General features: G+C 37.0%; 1 protein-coding gene across 1 annotated transcript; it reads right to left on the bottom strand.

The window, feature by feature from the left end:
* Window positions 1-3,249: 3,249 nt before the first annotated feature.
* On the bottom strand, window positions 3,250-8,693 carry LOC134795122 (uncharacterized). Its single transcript, XM_063766955.1, has 5 exons — window positions 8,649-8,693; window positions 8,101-8,264; window positions 7,046-7,217; window positions 5,137-5,232; window positions 3,250-4,058 (listed from the first exon to the last, which is right to left on the bottom strand). The coding sequence occupies exons 1-5, from the start codon at window positions 8,691-8,693 to the stop codon at window positions 3,915-3,917; spliced, it is 621 nt and encodes a 206-aa protein (XP_063623025.1). The 3' UTR covers window positions 3,250-3,914.
* Window positions 8,694-15,155: the final 6,462 nt, after the last annotated feature.

Raw genomic sequence — 15,155 nt, 5'->3', positions numbered from 1 at the left:
ACTCGTAAACGATGGCCAATAGCAAAAAATTTTTTAGTACATGAATAATTTACATAAAATTTCCTACAAAAAAGGTCATTCAAACTTTTTCGCTAGGATCAATATTAAAAACGATATTAAAGAGAGAAAATAAATTCTAAGGTCCCCTTTTTAAATATTGATCCTAGCGAAAAAGTTTGAATAACCTTTTTTGTAGAAAATTTTATGCTAATTATTCATGTGTTAAAATATATTTTGCAATTGGCCATCCTTTACGAGTTATTTACGAATGACTAAAAAAGGGGACCTTAGTATTTATTTTCTCCCTTCAATATTTTTTTTATATTGATCTTAGCGAAAAAAAGTAGCACTTATTTTATAAGAAATCTGAAACAGATTATTTACGTAAAAGATATTTTTTTGCTGTGGGCTACCGTTTACGAGTTATTTACGAAAAACTAAAAAAATAAACGATTGTAGAACAAATTATAAGTAACTTTCCCACATTAATAATATTTTGTATTGAGATCACTCTGGCCCACGCTTAATATTATTTTTTATCTCCCATGTAACAACAGTTTTGTATAATAAACTATATATTTTCTTAAACGTAATAAGTGTAGCTTTACAAATATATTTTTTGTTTTCAGATTCCTACTACACTTTAAAAAAAAATTGGTAATTATGAAAAAATCCAAGATACGTTTTTTTGTCTTTTCTACTTTATGTTCTTTTTTTGTTAGAAAGTGCATTGTTTTGGTTCCAAAAAAAAATTCCTCATCCTTAATTTATCCGAAAATGATATATCACATGCCCTAATAGGTACAGTTTTAGAGAAATGTTGCTCCAAGTGAAGCGCGGCGGCGTCGAACTTCCCCCCCTCCCCCCCACTAAATGAGACGTGGCTCTCGAGGTCTCCCGGTCTTTATCTACTCATGACCAGCTAAGAATCAACTGTGCCAAGTTTCAGGGCATAGTCACAAAGTGCAAGGTGTCGTGCACTAACAAACTAGCTACTTTCAGGGGACCCGCATTCGGGCCGGCGCTGCGGCTGACCAGCGGGCCGATTTTTGAATTTCGATCGCTCGATTTCGTCACTCGAAAATCGGTGGAAAACGGCGAAATGCTAATTTTTGAAATACGAGCGATAGAAGTTTGGAATCGAGTGGTATTGACCACTCGTTTTCAATTATATTAGTAGAATTTAAATGCATAGTAGTGGAGATATTATTGAACGAAATACCTACATGAAATCGGCCCCCAGGCCCAAGTAGCTCAAGCGCCGCAAAACTCGGCGTTGCTCAACGACTATGAGTTTGCGGCGCTCGCGGTTGACACCACAGGGGACCCCGGAGGGCCTACGTTCGACGTGTTGCCTCCCTGTCATACTTACGACGTACGAATTTACAAGTGCGACAGAGAGGCAACACGTCGAACGTCGTTCGCAGTCCTCAGGGCTGGCGCGTAGGTACCTCTCAACGTATTTCCCTTGCGGTACTTACAGAGAGTTAACGCCGCCAGTGTCATGGGGTCCATGCCGCAGTCCGACTTGTTAGAAGGGGTATTCTCTTTATAATTGGTTTGGTTTTTATAGGTAAGTATATTTTATAGTCTGTGTTTTTATTTTAATTCTAGGTATAAGTACTTTAGTTTTAATATTTACATTATGTATACATTAAAAACTGTATCGTTAACTATAGGGACATCTTTACTTAGCCGTTTTTTTTTGTTTTATATTTTTATTTCAAAACTACACGTGTGTTTAATTAGTGCTTTAATAAGGTACACATTTCGTCCTGGTAGCTCGACGTAAAGCATATGGTTTGGACGAAATTTACCCAATCCTCTCGAGTAACAATAGCGAGTGCTGACAAATACTAGAAGAAAATTTGCGGTTTGCGATATACTTAACGATACAGTCTTTAATTAGTAAAGGATTGCAACCACTAACAAGAATTGAGGGCTGTAACCGCGAAAATCGAAGTTCGCAAATTGCGGGAATTTTTCTCTGTCAGTCTAATTACGCCTTCATTGGAGTAAAAGAGAAAGATTAACACAACTTTTTGGTATTTATCTTTTTCAATTTAGAATGAAATTTGTATTTCAGAAATTCAAGCTTATGATTTCAATGACGCTATCGCCCTACCCCATCCCACATTACAAAGCTAAATATGCTCATGATGGACCTAACCTGAACAGTGTTACGCGAGGGTTAGCGCTCATATCTGACGCTGTGGAGAGTGTGACGAACGTCACTGTAAAGGAACGCATTGATTATTACTACAAGTAAGCTTATAATATAAGTAACTGTAGGTATATTTAACCTTTTCGACGCCGTGTCATACCCAAAAGCTGTCACTCAGACGCCACGTCACCCAAGTGTCAAAACTGAATTGAACTTTATGCATATGCACGTAGATCTATGTTGCTCTGTGGTCTGTGACCGATTAATCGGTCTTTGGCGTTAAACCTGCGGTGCGGATATATCGGTCATTGGCGTCCAAAAGGTTAAAGGACTTTTTTACCTGAGCAACTCGAACAAGGGTACTTTGTTACTTAAAAACAGTGAGCAATATTGCATTTTGCTCGCAGTTTACAATGTGTGATGAAGTATAATTTCTGTTTTTACAATTTACCTTCATTCCGATTGTAACTCTTAATTCTAATTTAATTTTAAACCTTTGTTTCAGTGAAATATACAAGAATATGAACAGGTCAGACAAAACTGACCTATCAAAGGCGTATATACGTAAATTTATATCTGGCGGATTTGTTGGCATCAAAAGTATAATTATCCACGACTCAGGCCGCATTGACTCTCCTTACGAGAAGGACCGTGAATTGACGGGGAAGGATTTTTCCGATTTCGACTTGCCAGAGCCTTGCCTCCAGAGGTCCAGGGCCTTCAGCACTCCTTGTAATGACACTAATATTGTGATTATTTGTGTGGTGTGGCTCATGTTCATCGTTATGGCGATTTTGTTAATTTTCTTCTTTAACAGATGTCTTGTGTGGACGTAGAGTAGGTACATATCGCTAGTAATCCTATTTTTTCATTTAAAATACCATATTTCAGAAGAAATTGCAAAAATCTCTTTTTTAATAAATTTGCGATATGTATAACTTTATAACTAAGTTTTATTGTATTATTTCTAGACCTAGTCAAAAAACGCCAGAATACGAGTAATATTATCGTTAATATTAATATAATTTTCATCTTGGCTACAACTACAACCTCTGATTTTAACTTTGATAAAAAAGGTAACAAATCATTTGAGTCGCTTATTAACTTCATACTCGGGTAAATCCATAATATATGTGATGTCAGATTATGCGATTATGGTATTTAGAAAAGGTAATAGGATAGATATTTGTTGAGAGGGCCGAATGGATTTACCCGGGTTTGAAGTTAAGCGACACATTTTTACAAATAAAAGTTGTAAAATCGGACCACGCTAAGTTTACGTGCCAAGTGCTACGTCAAGTAAGGAGCTTATAAGGATATGTTATTAACATATAGAAAGGAATAAAAAATACGAGTGTCGTGCGAAACATCCGACGGAAGATTTGACGATCGCGCGGGTTTTAACGTTTTTCCTTAATAACTTTGAAATTATACTTCTGATTATATTTCGTCACACAAAACCCTCGGCTATGGGTATTACTAGCTATTTTATACTAAAATTATACTGCTATGGAATGCAGAGTAATGATATACAATTGAAAATAAATGAAAATTAGACATGATTTCGTAATTTTATTTCTATCAAGCCAACTTTAACCTTTTAAGGTTTTACTTGCAGTCTATAGCCTAGAAAATATAGTCTAGTTTCTATATGAATTTCTTCATTGCATTTGCCCTTCGTTAAAACTTGTAAAAATTCAAAATAAAAACTGCAATTTTGCGGGCGAGCTCCCGCTCTTAAAGCATTTATTTATCCAAGGTTTTTGATTAATTCCTTGAAGAAGCGGAGGTCCTGTTTGTCCCCTGGGCCCGTGTCCTCGCCGTCCAGGAGGTCGGGCGCGGGCGTGCGGGTCGGGGGTCTCTTGTCGGGCACGCTGCTGACGAACTGCAGGATCTACACACATGGGCATTTTCACTTAAAAGTGTAGGTACCATTTACGTTATTTTGAAAATCCATTAACTTTTGGGTTATTTGTACAGTCAACAACAGAGCTATGAATACAGGCAAAGTGCCAAAAATATGTATACACGACCTTAATGTACAGGCAATAAAGTACTGTATACATATTTTTGACACTTTGCCTGTACTCATAGCTCTGTTGTTGACTGTACTCAAAACCACGAGGACTATCGATTTAAAAAGGAAAAAAAAGTGTCCCCAAAAAATGACAGTTTTGTGACGCATTTGACCGTCACAAAACTGACACCCAAAATTTGTATGAAAAACTGGGGCCACTTTTTTCTTTGTCTCATTCAATAGTACTCGTAGTTCTGAGTCTAAATAACCCAAAAGTTGATGATTTTTCGAAAAAAAGTAAATGGTACCATTTTTCTCTGAAAACCCACACTTAGGTAGGTACACATATAAAATATATAAATACACGTAGAGCCCGTCTAAGTTAACCTTTTGGACGCCAATGACCGATATATCCGCACCGCAGGTTCAACGCCAAAGACCGATTAATCGGTCACAGACCACAGAGCAACATAGATCTACGTGCATATGCATAAAGTTCAATTTCAGTTTTTACACTTGGGTGACGGGCTTTTGTGTTTGACACGGCGTCGAAAAGGTTAACTGCACTGACTTTGACAAACAAAGTGTGCTAGTGTAATGACATAACTACTATGTCTAACAGTGGACGTCCTCTGGCTAATATGTAATGACATAAACGTCCAGGGGGCCAATCGTTTGCGCTACGACCATAGGCTACGACAACGTAACGCTATCTGTTTCTCTTTCGCACTAATATGAAAGAGTGATAGAGATACCTACAGATAGCGTTGTCTGGTTTCACAGATTTAACATTTTATGATGATTTAGTAACACTTTGTTATTACAAAGTTTGTGCAAAGTCGGCTCGGTCTGACTCTATCCATGTTATCGTCATTTCGTGATGGGTAGGTTACGTAACATTTGTATAACTATTGACATTATTAAAGTAAATTTTAATAGTTATTAGTGTTATTACCCTGTGGCTAATATCGCGTAGACCCTGGAGATTCTTCAAGGCCATCCTTTTTTCGTGGGGAGGGTATGTGTGAAACTCTTCAAATGACAGCTGGAGCTAAAAAAATACAAGTATCTAATGGTGTTTTCAACTTTGACACTAATGATTTGTGTTCAGAGGGCCTACCGCGAGAATTGGCAAATTTCTCTTTTACTCCAATGAAGGCGTCCATTGGAGTAAAAAAGAAAGATCCCTGTAATTTGCGAATATCGATTTTCGCGGTATACCCTCGGGTCTACTACTTATTTCAGGCGGTTACTAAAGAAATTGCACGGTAATTACTGTCGAAAGTATTAATTTATGACCCATTTCGTACCTGTCACAGTGACAATTAATAAGAAAGTCGCTAGACCTCATACTATTGGCACTGTGACAAGGTACAAAATGGGTCATACACGGGGCCGTCTTAACCTCAGCTGAGGCTCCTGGGCACATAAGTATTTGGGGCCCTTTTGGAAAGTAAAGAAAGCTAATTAAACTAACATTTAACATTTTACTACTATGACCTTCTATTTATTAAGGGCAAAGACATATGTAACTTCGTATAAGACGAATAAAGCCTAAGGAAAAAACGTGCCTCGGAATTCAAGTAAAAGTCATTCTCGAATAGATGCCGCACACACCTTTAGCCTATCCTCGGCTAGATGGCGTGACGACACCGTTTCATATTTAACAATTTTAACACATAGATATCAGTGAATGAACATGGATCAAAATGATATAAAAATAATAAAATCATTTATCCATATATACACATTTTTTGATAACTTTATACGTTTTCATTTTGAGTTTTACTCGTGTGTCGATAGATGGCAGTAAATTTACAGTGACTACAAAATTTACAATGACAGGACCCCTCTATACTATCTATTCTTTTTGTAATCAAATATACTGTTACTGTCTGTCCTTCAGGGCCCCCTGAGGATAGGGGCCCTGGGCACGGGCCCCGTGTGCCCTTATGGTAAACACGGTACTGGTCATACATTAAAACTTTCGACTGTAGGTACCTGTCTGGTAGAAGTTAGCCGGTTTTTGCGATTTAAACTAGTTTATTACATTTTAGGTAGGTACAAAGTAGAAAGGTAGGGCAAAAACATTCTAGAGACCTAAATATTCTAAAAGAAGACAAGGATGCATTCTGTCTGTTGTTAGTATAAAAAGGTGGCATTCTAAAAGATGTACCTAAGGCGCTAAGGGCTCTTATACAAAATTTGTCCTGTCGGTGCAAACTGTGGGTACTCAAATTCGTAGTGGTTTAAAACCATGCCCAGAATGCGCATTATCAATTTTAATAAAGGAGAAGTGAACAACAATAAATTCAAGTTCCTTTATGCCATATGGCATAAAGCAACTTACATGAACTTACTATAAAAGATATGAAAAGTGATGCTATTTCTCCAACTCCATTGAATATTGACAAAATGTTTGAGCAGCATTCAAACCTTTTCGAACAAAAAAACACTCATTCTAATGCGAAAGATGATGAAATCAGTAACAGTAATAATCTAGATATTAGAAAGAGAAACGTGTCCAAATTAACAACTAAAGAACTGATACAGACGCACATATTCATTAGGTATAGGTATATACCTATACCTAATGAATATGTGCGTCGTAATGGTATTTTCCTGTATGTGATAGGTATAAATTATAATAAAATGGAACTAGGAATTATTAGGCAACGTGTATGTACATGTTCTAATCATGTAGTGTCCCTATACCGCTAGAATATGATTTTGTCAGCACAGCCACGTAGAAAGCAGCCTCACAATCTACGATCACACCGAAATTTTTAAATGCCTAAGCTACAGTGGATATACTCGTATAATATTCTAATAATTTTCAAGCTACTTATTCTAAGAACAAATACCCGTTCTAGCAAGCATTTAGCGTCCCTATAACGCTGTAAGAACACAATAGGCGTGACCAGTGCCGCGTAGAAGGACACCTCGCGGTCCACCGAATCCATGCTTTCTGATAACCTGTTGATTGTGACCCGGTATCGTTGGAGGAGCGCAGCATTTCGGTGCTCGCGGTCAAAACTGCAAATTTACAGTAGGTTACATTATTTACGTACATTTACATATTTCGTAGTTCAAATAAAATAAAACATATACAAAATAGGTAGGTACATTGATTGATTTAATTAAACTAAAATGTTTGGAAAGTGATAAAAGTCGCAGACGAAAACTCTATACAGTTTAAGGTATTAATAGGTAGTAAAAGTTTTATAACAAAGTGTCTAAAGCGCTATCGCCAATTAAGTTTTTAAAGTTATGTAAATTAGCTAATATTAAGCTAATTCGTTAATGCGATTAATTCGTTTTAGTTGTTTATAAGTACGTAGAATCGAAAGTATACATTTAAAAAGTATATTTAAGTCTATTTTTCGACCACTCATACCGCCTCGCTTGTCAAAATATTATCGAGTCCAAAGCAAACATCACGCCTGACTAAGTTGTGTTGTGTAACAAAGCCATTAAAATGCAATTTCCTATTAAATTTCGGCTTGATGAAACGCAAATATCCGACCGTGTATTCAGGCAGTGTTTGTACACCGTGATTACACCTTTTAAGCTCTACATTAATTAACTGCGGGTAAAAATATTTAGCGCCATTTGCACCATTCCACTAACCCGGGGTTAACCGGTTAAACCTGGAGTTACCATGGTTACCAGTACAATTTGACACTGGGTTAACGGTTTAACCGCTTAACCCCGGGTTAGTGGGTTGGTGCAAGTGGCACTTAGAGTACCTAACGATGAATGGTTTTCTAGTGGATTATTTGCTTGTAAGTCTTTAGGTACTAAGCATACTGTTTTGCACGAAGGCACCGAGTAATAGTATACCTACTATACAGAATAGCCGTGCTTACCTTAGGGGATAAATTACATCCGGCAATCGGGTAAAAATGACTCTACTTACTACGGTATTACGGCACAGATCCGCCTGACAACGTCTCTAGGCGTGGGTTTGATCTTCTTGCACCGCGACCATGGTTCCAATGTGCTGCTTGTCCTATCCTTCCATCCTCTAGGCAATTCTTTTGGCATCAGCTCGTGGTCCAGGTATTGGCTTGAGTTTGGTAACTGGAAGATTGGTAATTTAATTAATTTAATTTATATCTCTCCTTCTTTTGGGTCTTGAGATTAAATAGTCACTCAAGTATTTTTAAGACGGGTACTTTCAGATCCTCAGATGTCAATTTTTATCATGATTAGAACAAATTTGTTTAGCTCGGACGTACCGTTTTCGATCTACAAGCAAAAAACTAAGAAAGAGCTTTTTATGCACACCTCCTGGGATGGAGCAAACTCGGATTACTCGCATTTAGGACCATATGATGGTATTAAAACAATTTACAGCTTCCTGGGAATTAATTCTTCGTAAAAATCTAATTTGATGGACCTTCGTAAAAATACCTAGTCGTTTAAATCGCACGTTTTTCTAAATCAGAAACTACACCAACTTACCGTTAGAGCCAACCAAAATATGACATGGTATAATTTCGGTCCCATCTCTATGTTCCCATTTTGGTCTCAACTACTTACATAATTGTTATTCGATTTTGAGATCATGTACTCTGACTAAATTGAGGTATTGATTTGCAAATTTATTACAATTGTAATAAAGTAATTATAATAAGATGCAGTGTTTAACTTTCATGATTTTCTGTCAATATTGGTCAACATGACAGCGAAAAGGTGGAGGTGATCTCAACACTTACTCGGTTAGAAAAAGAAGTATCTATGGAAAAGGTGGAGGTGGTCTCAACACTTACTCGGTTAGAAAAAGAAGTATCTATGGAAAATACAATCTTATTACCAGAAAGTGATTTCTGTAAACGATAAATTTAATTATGTAATACGTATTATTTCACAATGTTAACTTTCCGATATATCCGGAAGGCTCTATTACAAATAAACCGTCGGTAAAAATATCTTGACTGATTGTAAGTTATAAACTTTTTTGTGAAATGTTCTTGAGACGTGTTTTATGTGGTAAAAAATGCTTTTATTAATATCACTGTCAGTTGTTTTCGGTCATCTACAATCAATCGGAATTATTACGAGAATATTAGTTATTTATAAGTTTATTACTGTATGTTCTGCTAAGGGGAATTATAGTAAGCAAAATGTTATCTAAGTGCTAGAACTGCATCTTAGGATCCGACGCGATATCGGCCGTGTCGCCTCCGACACCGATATATCGGCAAATATTTTGGTGGTGGTGGATACGACTCGATACCTACACAGTCGTGTTCTTATGTGCTGTACATTGGCTGTACATGTATTATGTGTGGTGCATTGTTTTGTTATGTGATGTGATGTGGATAGTGCACTGTGTGGTGGTAATGAATTCTACGTATGCATTCCAGCCTGAAGATCCGACAGTATGTGCCACTTGAAGGTAGGTTTTTGTAAGTAGATTACCCCCATTAAAATATATTTCAAAATATCGTATACTTAATTTATGAGTAACACTCAGTTGCCATTCGATTTCCACTTTAGGATTGACGGCCCTGAAAATCTAAATTACTAATGTAAGTATTCATTAATTTTAATTCCATGCGAACGGTACAACAACTATATTAGGGGAGCCCACGATGGCCACGATGCTAAATCGGGATTTACTCGAGCGCTGCGATCATATATAACCATGGATACCGCCTTTAGGAACATTACCGTTCAAATTCTCGGGCCAAATTAGCACACATACACAATTACGCCTACATTCAAATAAGACGACGCGTTTACAGAGCCTGTAATCAAAGCTGGTAAACAAAATAAGAGTCATCTTTATTACACTAATGGTACATAGCTAAGTGTAGATGAAATGCATATAATGTCAATAACTACCAATCAGCGACATTAATCCGCTAATAACCTTCTTGCTGTACGTACTGGCCGCTGAGAGTTCGCGGTTCATATTTGATTAGAATATGACTTGGACAGGGATAGGTTTATGCCATACAGTGAAGAACCAGTCAAATAATTCACGTATAATAATTTAATGCAGATTAAAAGATAACTAGTTAAAATGTATTCCGCTATAATAAGTATTTTGTATATTTTATTATCAATCTGCATGGCAGTGCGAAGTCACGTTCAGGTATAGTCTGTCCGTTTTTCTAAGATCAAGTACGCCATAGTAAATGTATGGCGAACTTGATCTTAGAAATCGGTCTGGCTATACAGTCTGCAAAATTTACATGGGTACACGAATCGGGTCAAAAATATTTGAACAGGCGGAGTCACAATAAATCCCCACTTTCAGTTCAGAATATTTTATATGTATATAGCCGGTCAAGCAAGTTTGTCAGTAGAAAAAGGTGCAAAATTAAAATTTTGTATAGGACCACAGCCGTTCGCGCGCTTACATTTTCTAAATTTGCCGCTCTTATAATATTTTAAACTTTCGCGTTTTGAACACATATTAACTCACATTATACGAAACGAAACTGATTTACGTCGGTAAATCAAGCTAATTGAATATAATTCGCGTTAGACCCGTCTATAATGTGAGTTAATATGTTTGCCGCTCTTTTCTACTGACGGAAATGGCTTGAGAGAGAACCTACATATATGTGACAGTAGAGGGTGGATTCAAATGATCAACATTTTCAGATAATGTGTGTATTTGTTAAATTAATTCAGTGAAAGCATGATAGGAAAAATGTATCTACATATAGGAGACCGGGTATGATTATCTCACGGGTTATATCTCATGAATAGAACATATTCTAGATATCTTGCCAGGCATCCACTCAATTTCATGTCTCTCTAATTGGACAGCTTTTTTCCATAGTTCTCTGCGAATAGCATCTTGTGGGAATCTGAATGGAAAGTAATGTAAAATGACAATACCAAATTTGATTATTAATTTGAAATAACTAGGTAGTTTTTTTATAGCTCCATCTCATGAAATAAAAAAGGAAAATACAAATCTGTAAGAAGGAATTTATTACTACATTTATAATTATATAGAAAATACCTAAACCAAACACAAGTTAATAAAATAGTCTACTTCATTTAGCATAACACCATCCCTATTATCCTCCCAATTTAAAAAGTCGTATGTTGTTATGAAAGTCGTATGCAGTTGTTACGTTTTAGCTTAGCACGGTAGTATTGAAAACAAATCGTCATGTTTTTTCCAAATTCTACTGAAGTTATCTGTTTACTACAAGTGAAAAGTGATTCCACTGTCCTTGGTATGAACTAAAATAACTTCTGCACCACTTCACGACACATGAATATATTTTTAATTACAAAAAAACGTTGTTTTTATAAATCAATTTAGCCATTTGTCACTGACTGTCATCTCGGTGGTACTGAGATTGCCAATCGAGCAGTTTGTAAGTACCGCCTATCGCGGGGTAGTTTGCGTTGGGTCACTCATAATTGAGCGGACAGAATACTTCCATGTATAGCATTTCGCTGCTCGAGCGTCATACAGACGAATTGGAATCGAAATATTAGATGATAAGAAGGAAAAAAGTTATATAAATTTTTTTTTCAGCGAGCCGGAAAGCGTCTACAATTTTTTTTAAAGGACCATGGGCAGAAATGTCCCCACCCACCAACAGAAATGAAACATGTCTCATTTAATAGATCTTAGCAACCTGATGATTTTTTACTATGACGAGGATTAAAACCAAAATATTACTTTGCTAATCCGCGAAAAGATAACGTGCTAGTCAATCAGTGCTAACCCGTTATACTTACTTGCGTATTTTTACATGCAATTAATATTCCCACCCTCCCACCGCAAAAATAAATACGCAAATAAATATAACAAACCACCACCAAAAGAATAAACCTCGACAAGTGTTTCGCCTCTCTACGAGGCATCCTCAGGAGTTGTTGACGGTCTGACGCCCGGCAACGGAATGACCTGTCTAGAATGGTCGGCCATATTTATACCTTGACCACTCCCCGTCCCGTGCAAGTGTGAGTGAGATGGAAAAATTCGTAATAACGGCGATGACGCAACATTCAATTGTTCGTTAAGAATCATGCCCCTATTGTTGTACCTAATTATTTCCAGTTGTTCCAGAACACCCAAACGCAATCCCTTTTCGCAAACATGTAAAATATCGAAAGAATGATTCTCAGATAAAGTGTGACCTGTATCTAATAAGTGCTTTGCAAAATTGGACTTCTCTGGATGGTTATGTCTATATGACGCAACATGCTCTTTATACCTAGTAGTGAAACTACGGCCCGTTTGCCCCCACATACACTTTATTGCAATCGTCACAGGTAAGCTTATAAACTCCAGACTTTTTCCCATTCTCGATCTTATCTTTGCCATTGCAAAGCTTCGAGTGCAAAGTATTATTTGTCTTAAAGGCCACAGGAATGTCGTTAGACTTCAAAATTTTGTAAATTGCATCAGACAACTTGCCAACATAAGTTATGCTCGCTTTATATTTCTTAATCGGTTCAGAGGATCGTGCCGCATACAACATAGTGTTGACCATACTATTCCGCTTTTTCCTGATGATACCATCCACAACAGACTTATCGTAACCATTCAAAACTGCTAAGTGATAAATATTATTTAATTCAATCTGATAGTGTTCATCAGAAAGAGGCACAGTCAACATTCTATGCACATAACAATGAAAAGCAGCCAACTTATGCAACTTATAAAGGCAACTGCATTGTGATTATGGAGAAGGGACAGTATAATCAGAAAGTACTAGACCTTATTCAAGGTGACGGATTTTCGAGATTGCAAAGAGACCCAACTCCAGGGTTCCAGAAAGATCTTAGACAAGCAGTTAAGAATTCTTCATTTGTTTTTGAAACCGAACATCAGAAGAGTATGGTTGTGCCTATGAATCCACGAGCTCCTATTCTTTATGGACTTCCCAAAATTCATAAGGATAATATCCCAGTTCGTCCAGTGGTCTCATATTTGGGTGCGCCAACTTATAATCTGGCAAAAAGGTTGAATTCCATTATAAGAGACAAGTCCCAGTTCCAGCCGAAATATTGCTTGAAAAATAGCTTGCAGTTAATAGAAAAGATCCAGGACATTAACATACCAGATAATGCTGTTCTTCTTTCATTGGATGTAGACAGTTTGTTTACAAATGTGCCATATGGAGAGACTTTGGAGATTATTAAGGGTCTTTTTGAAAGGCAACGTTTACATCCAGGGGAAGTAGATGAATTGATAGATCTAACAGCGATTTGTATGAAACAAAATTATTTCAGATTTGGGGGACAGTATTATTTGCAAAGTGATGGTTTGGCTATGGGTTCACCACTAAGTCCTTTAATGGCTGATATTTTTATGGACCATTTTGAGAACCAGCATATTGCGGGCAACAATAATATATTATACTATTTTAGATACGTGGATGATTTGATTATTTGTTGGACGGGTAGCATGGGCCTGTTGGATGCATTTATTGCTGAAATTAATGGTAAGCATCCAAAAATTAAGTTTAAAAAGGAACTAGAGCAAGACAACTCATTGAATTTTCTAGATTTAACAATCACTAAAGTAAACAACAGGCATCAGTTCAAAATTTACCGTAAGCCTACACATACCGATACAGTTATCCCGGCTTCTTCCACGCATCCGTGGCAGCATAAGTTGGCTGCTTTTCATTGTTATGTGCATAGAATGTTGACTGTGCCTCTTTCTGATGAACACTATCAGATTGAATTAAATAATATTTATCACTTAGCAGTTTTGAATGGTTACGATAAGTCTGTTGTGGATGGTATCATCAGGAAAAAGCGGAATAGTATGGTCAACACTATGTTGTATGCGGCACGATCCTCTGAACCGATTAAGAAATATAAAGCGAGCATAACTTATGTTGGCAAGTTGTCTGATGCAATTTACAAAATTTTGAAGTCTAACGACATTCCTGTGGCCTTTAAGACAAATAATACTTTGCACTCGAAGCTTTGCAATGGCAAAGATAAGATCGAGAATGGGAAAAAGTCTGGAGTTTATAAGCTTACCTGTGACGATTGCAATAAAGTGTATGTGGGGCAAACGGGCCGTAGTTTCACTACTAGGTATAAAGAGCATGTTGCGTCATATAGACATAACCATCCAGAGAAGTCCAATTTTGCAAAGCACTTATTAGATACAGGTCACACTTTATCTGAGAATCATTCTTTTGATATTTTACATGTTTGCGAAAAGGGATTGCGTTTGGGTGTTGTGGAACAACTGGAAATAATTAGGTACAACAATAGGGGCATGATTCTTAACGAACAATTGAATGTTGCGTTATCTCTCACTTGCACGGGAGGGGGAGTGGTCAAGGTATAAATATGGCCGACCATTCTAGACAGGTCATTCCGTTGCCGGGCGTCAGACCGTCAACAACTCCTGAGGATGCCTCGTAGAGAGGCGAAACACGTGTCGAGGTTTATTCTTTTGGTGGTGGTTTGTTATATTTATTTGCGTATTTATTTTTGCGGTGGGAGGGTGGGAATATTAATTGCATGTAAAAATACGCAAGTAAGTATAACGGGTTAGCACTGATTGACTAGCACGTTATCTTTTCGCGGATTAGCAAAGTAATATTTTGGTTTTAATTAGTATGGATTTCCGCAAAGTAACGCCTGATTCTATTCACTATGACGAGGATGTTGGTGGGTGGGGACAGTGCCCATACAAATTTGCCCATGGTCCTTTCGGGAGGTTGGTGGAGGGTTAAAAAATCGTTAAGCAGTTTGTGGGTTTGGTCGTTTTTGTCCACTTTAATGCTATATTTTTTCTATAACTTAATATAACACTTATTTGTAGGCATTTTCTTAATCTGACGAACACAAGTTTGAAGCCTAGTTTTTACATTGTAACCGTCAGATTAAGGAAATGCGTGCAAATAATTATCAGATTTAGTAATAGCACAATTATAGCGTTAATTTGGACTAATATGACCAAATCCACAATCTGCTTAACAATTTGTTGAACCCCCCACCAACCCCCTACCAACCAAG

Source organism: Cydia splendana, chromosome 11 (assembly GCF_910591565.1).
Source record: "Cydia splendana chromosome 11, ilCydSple1.2, whole genome shotgun sequence".
NCBI lineage: Eukaryota > Metazoa > Arthropoda > Insecta > Lepidoptera > Tortricidae > Cydia > Cydia splendana.
Note: the sequence above shows the minus strand (reverse complement) of the source record. Positions and strands in the feature narration are given on the sequence as shown.

Coding starts and splice junctions, on each gene's coding strand:
- LOC134795122 (XM_063766955.1), bottom strand. CDS start 8,693: ATGGGACCGAAATTATACCATGTCATATTTTGGTTGGCTCTAACG. Junction 5,233..7,045: donor CTAAATGCTTGCTAGAACGG/GTATTTGTTCTT, acceptor GTATTTTTTTAG/CTCCAGCTGTCATTTGAAGA. Junction 4,059..5,136: donor TACGCGATATTAGCCACAGG/GTAATAACACTA, acceptor CCATGTGTGTAG/ATCCTGCAGTTCGTCAGCAG.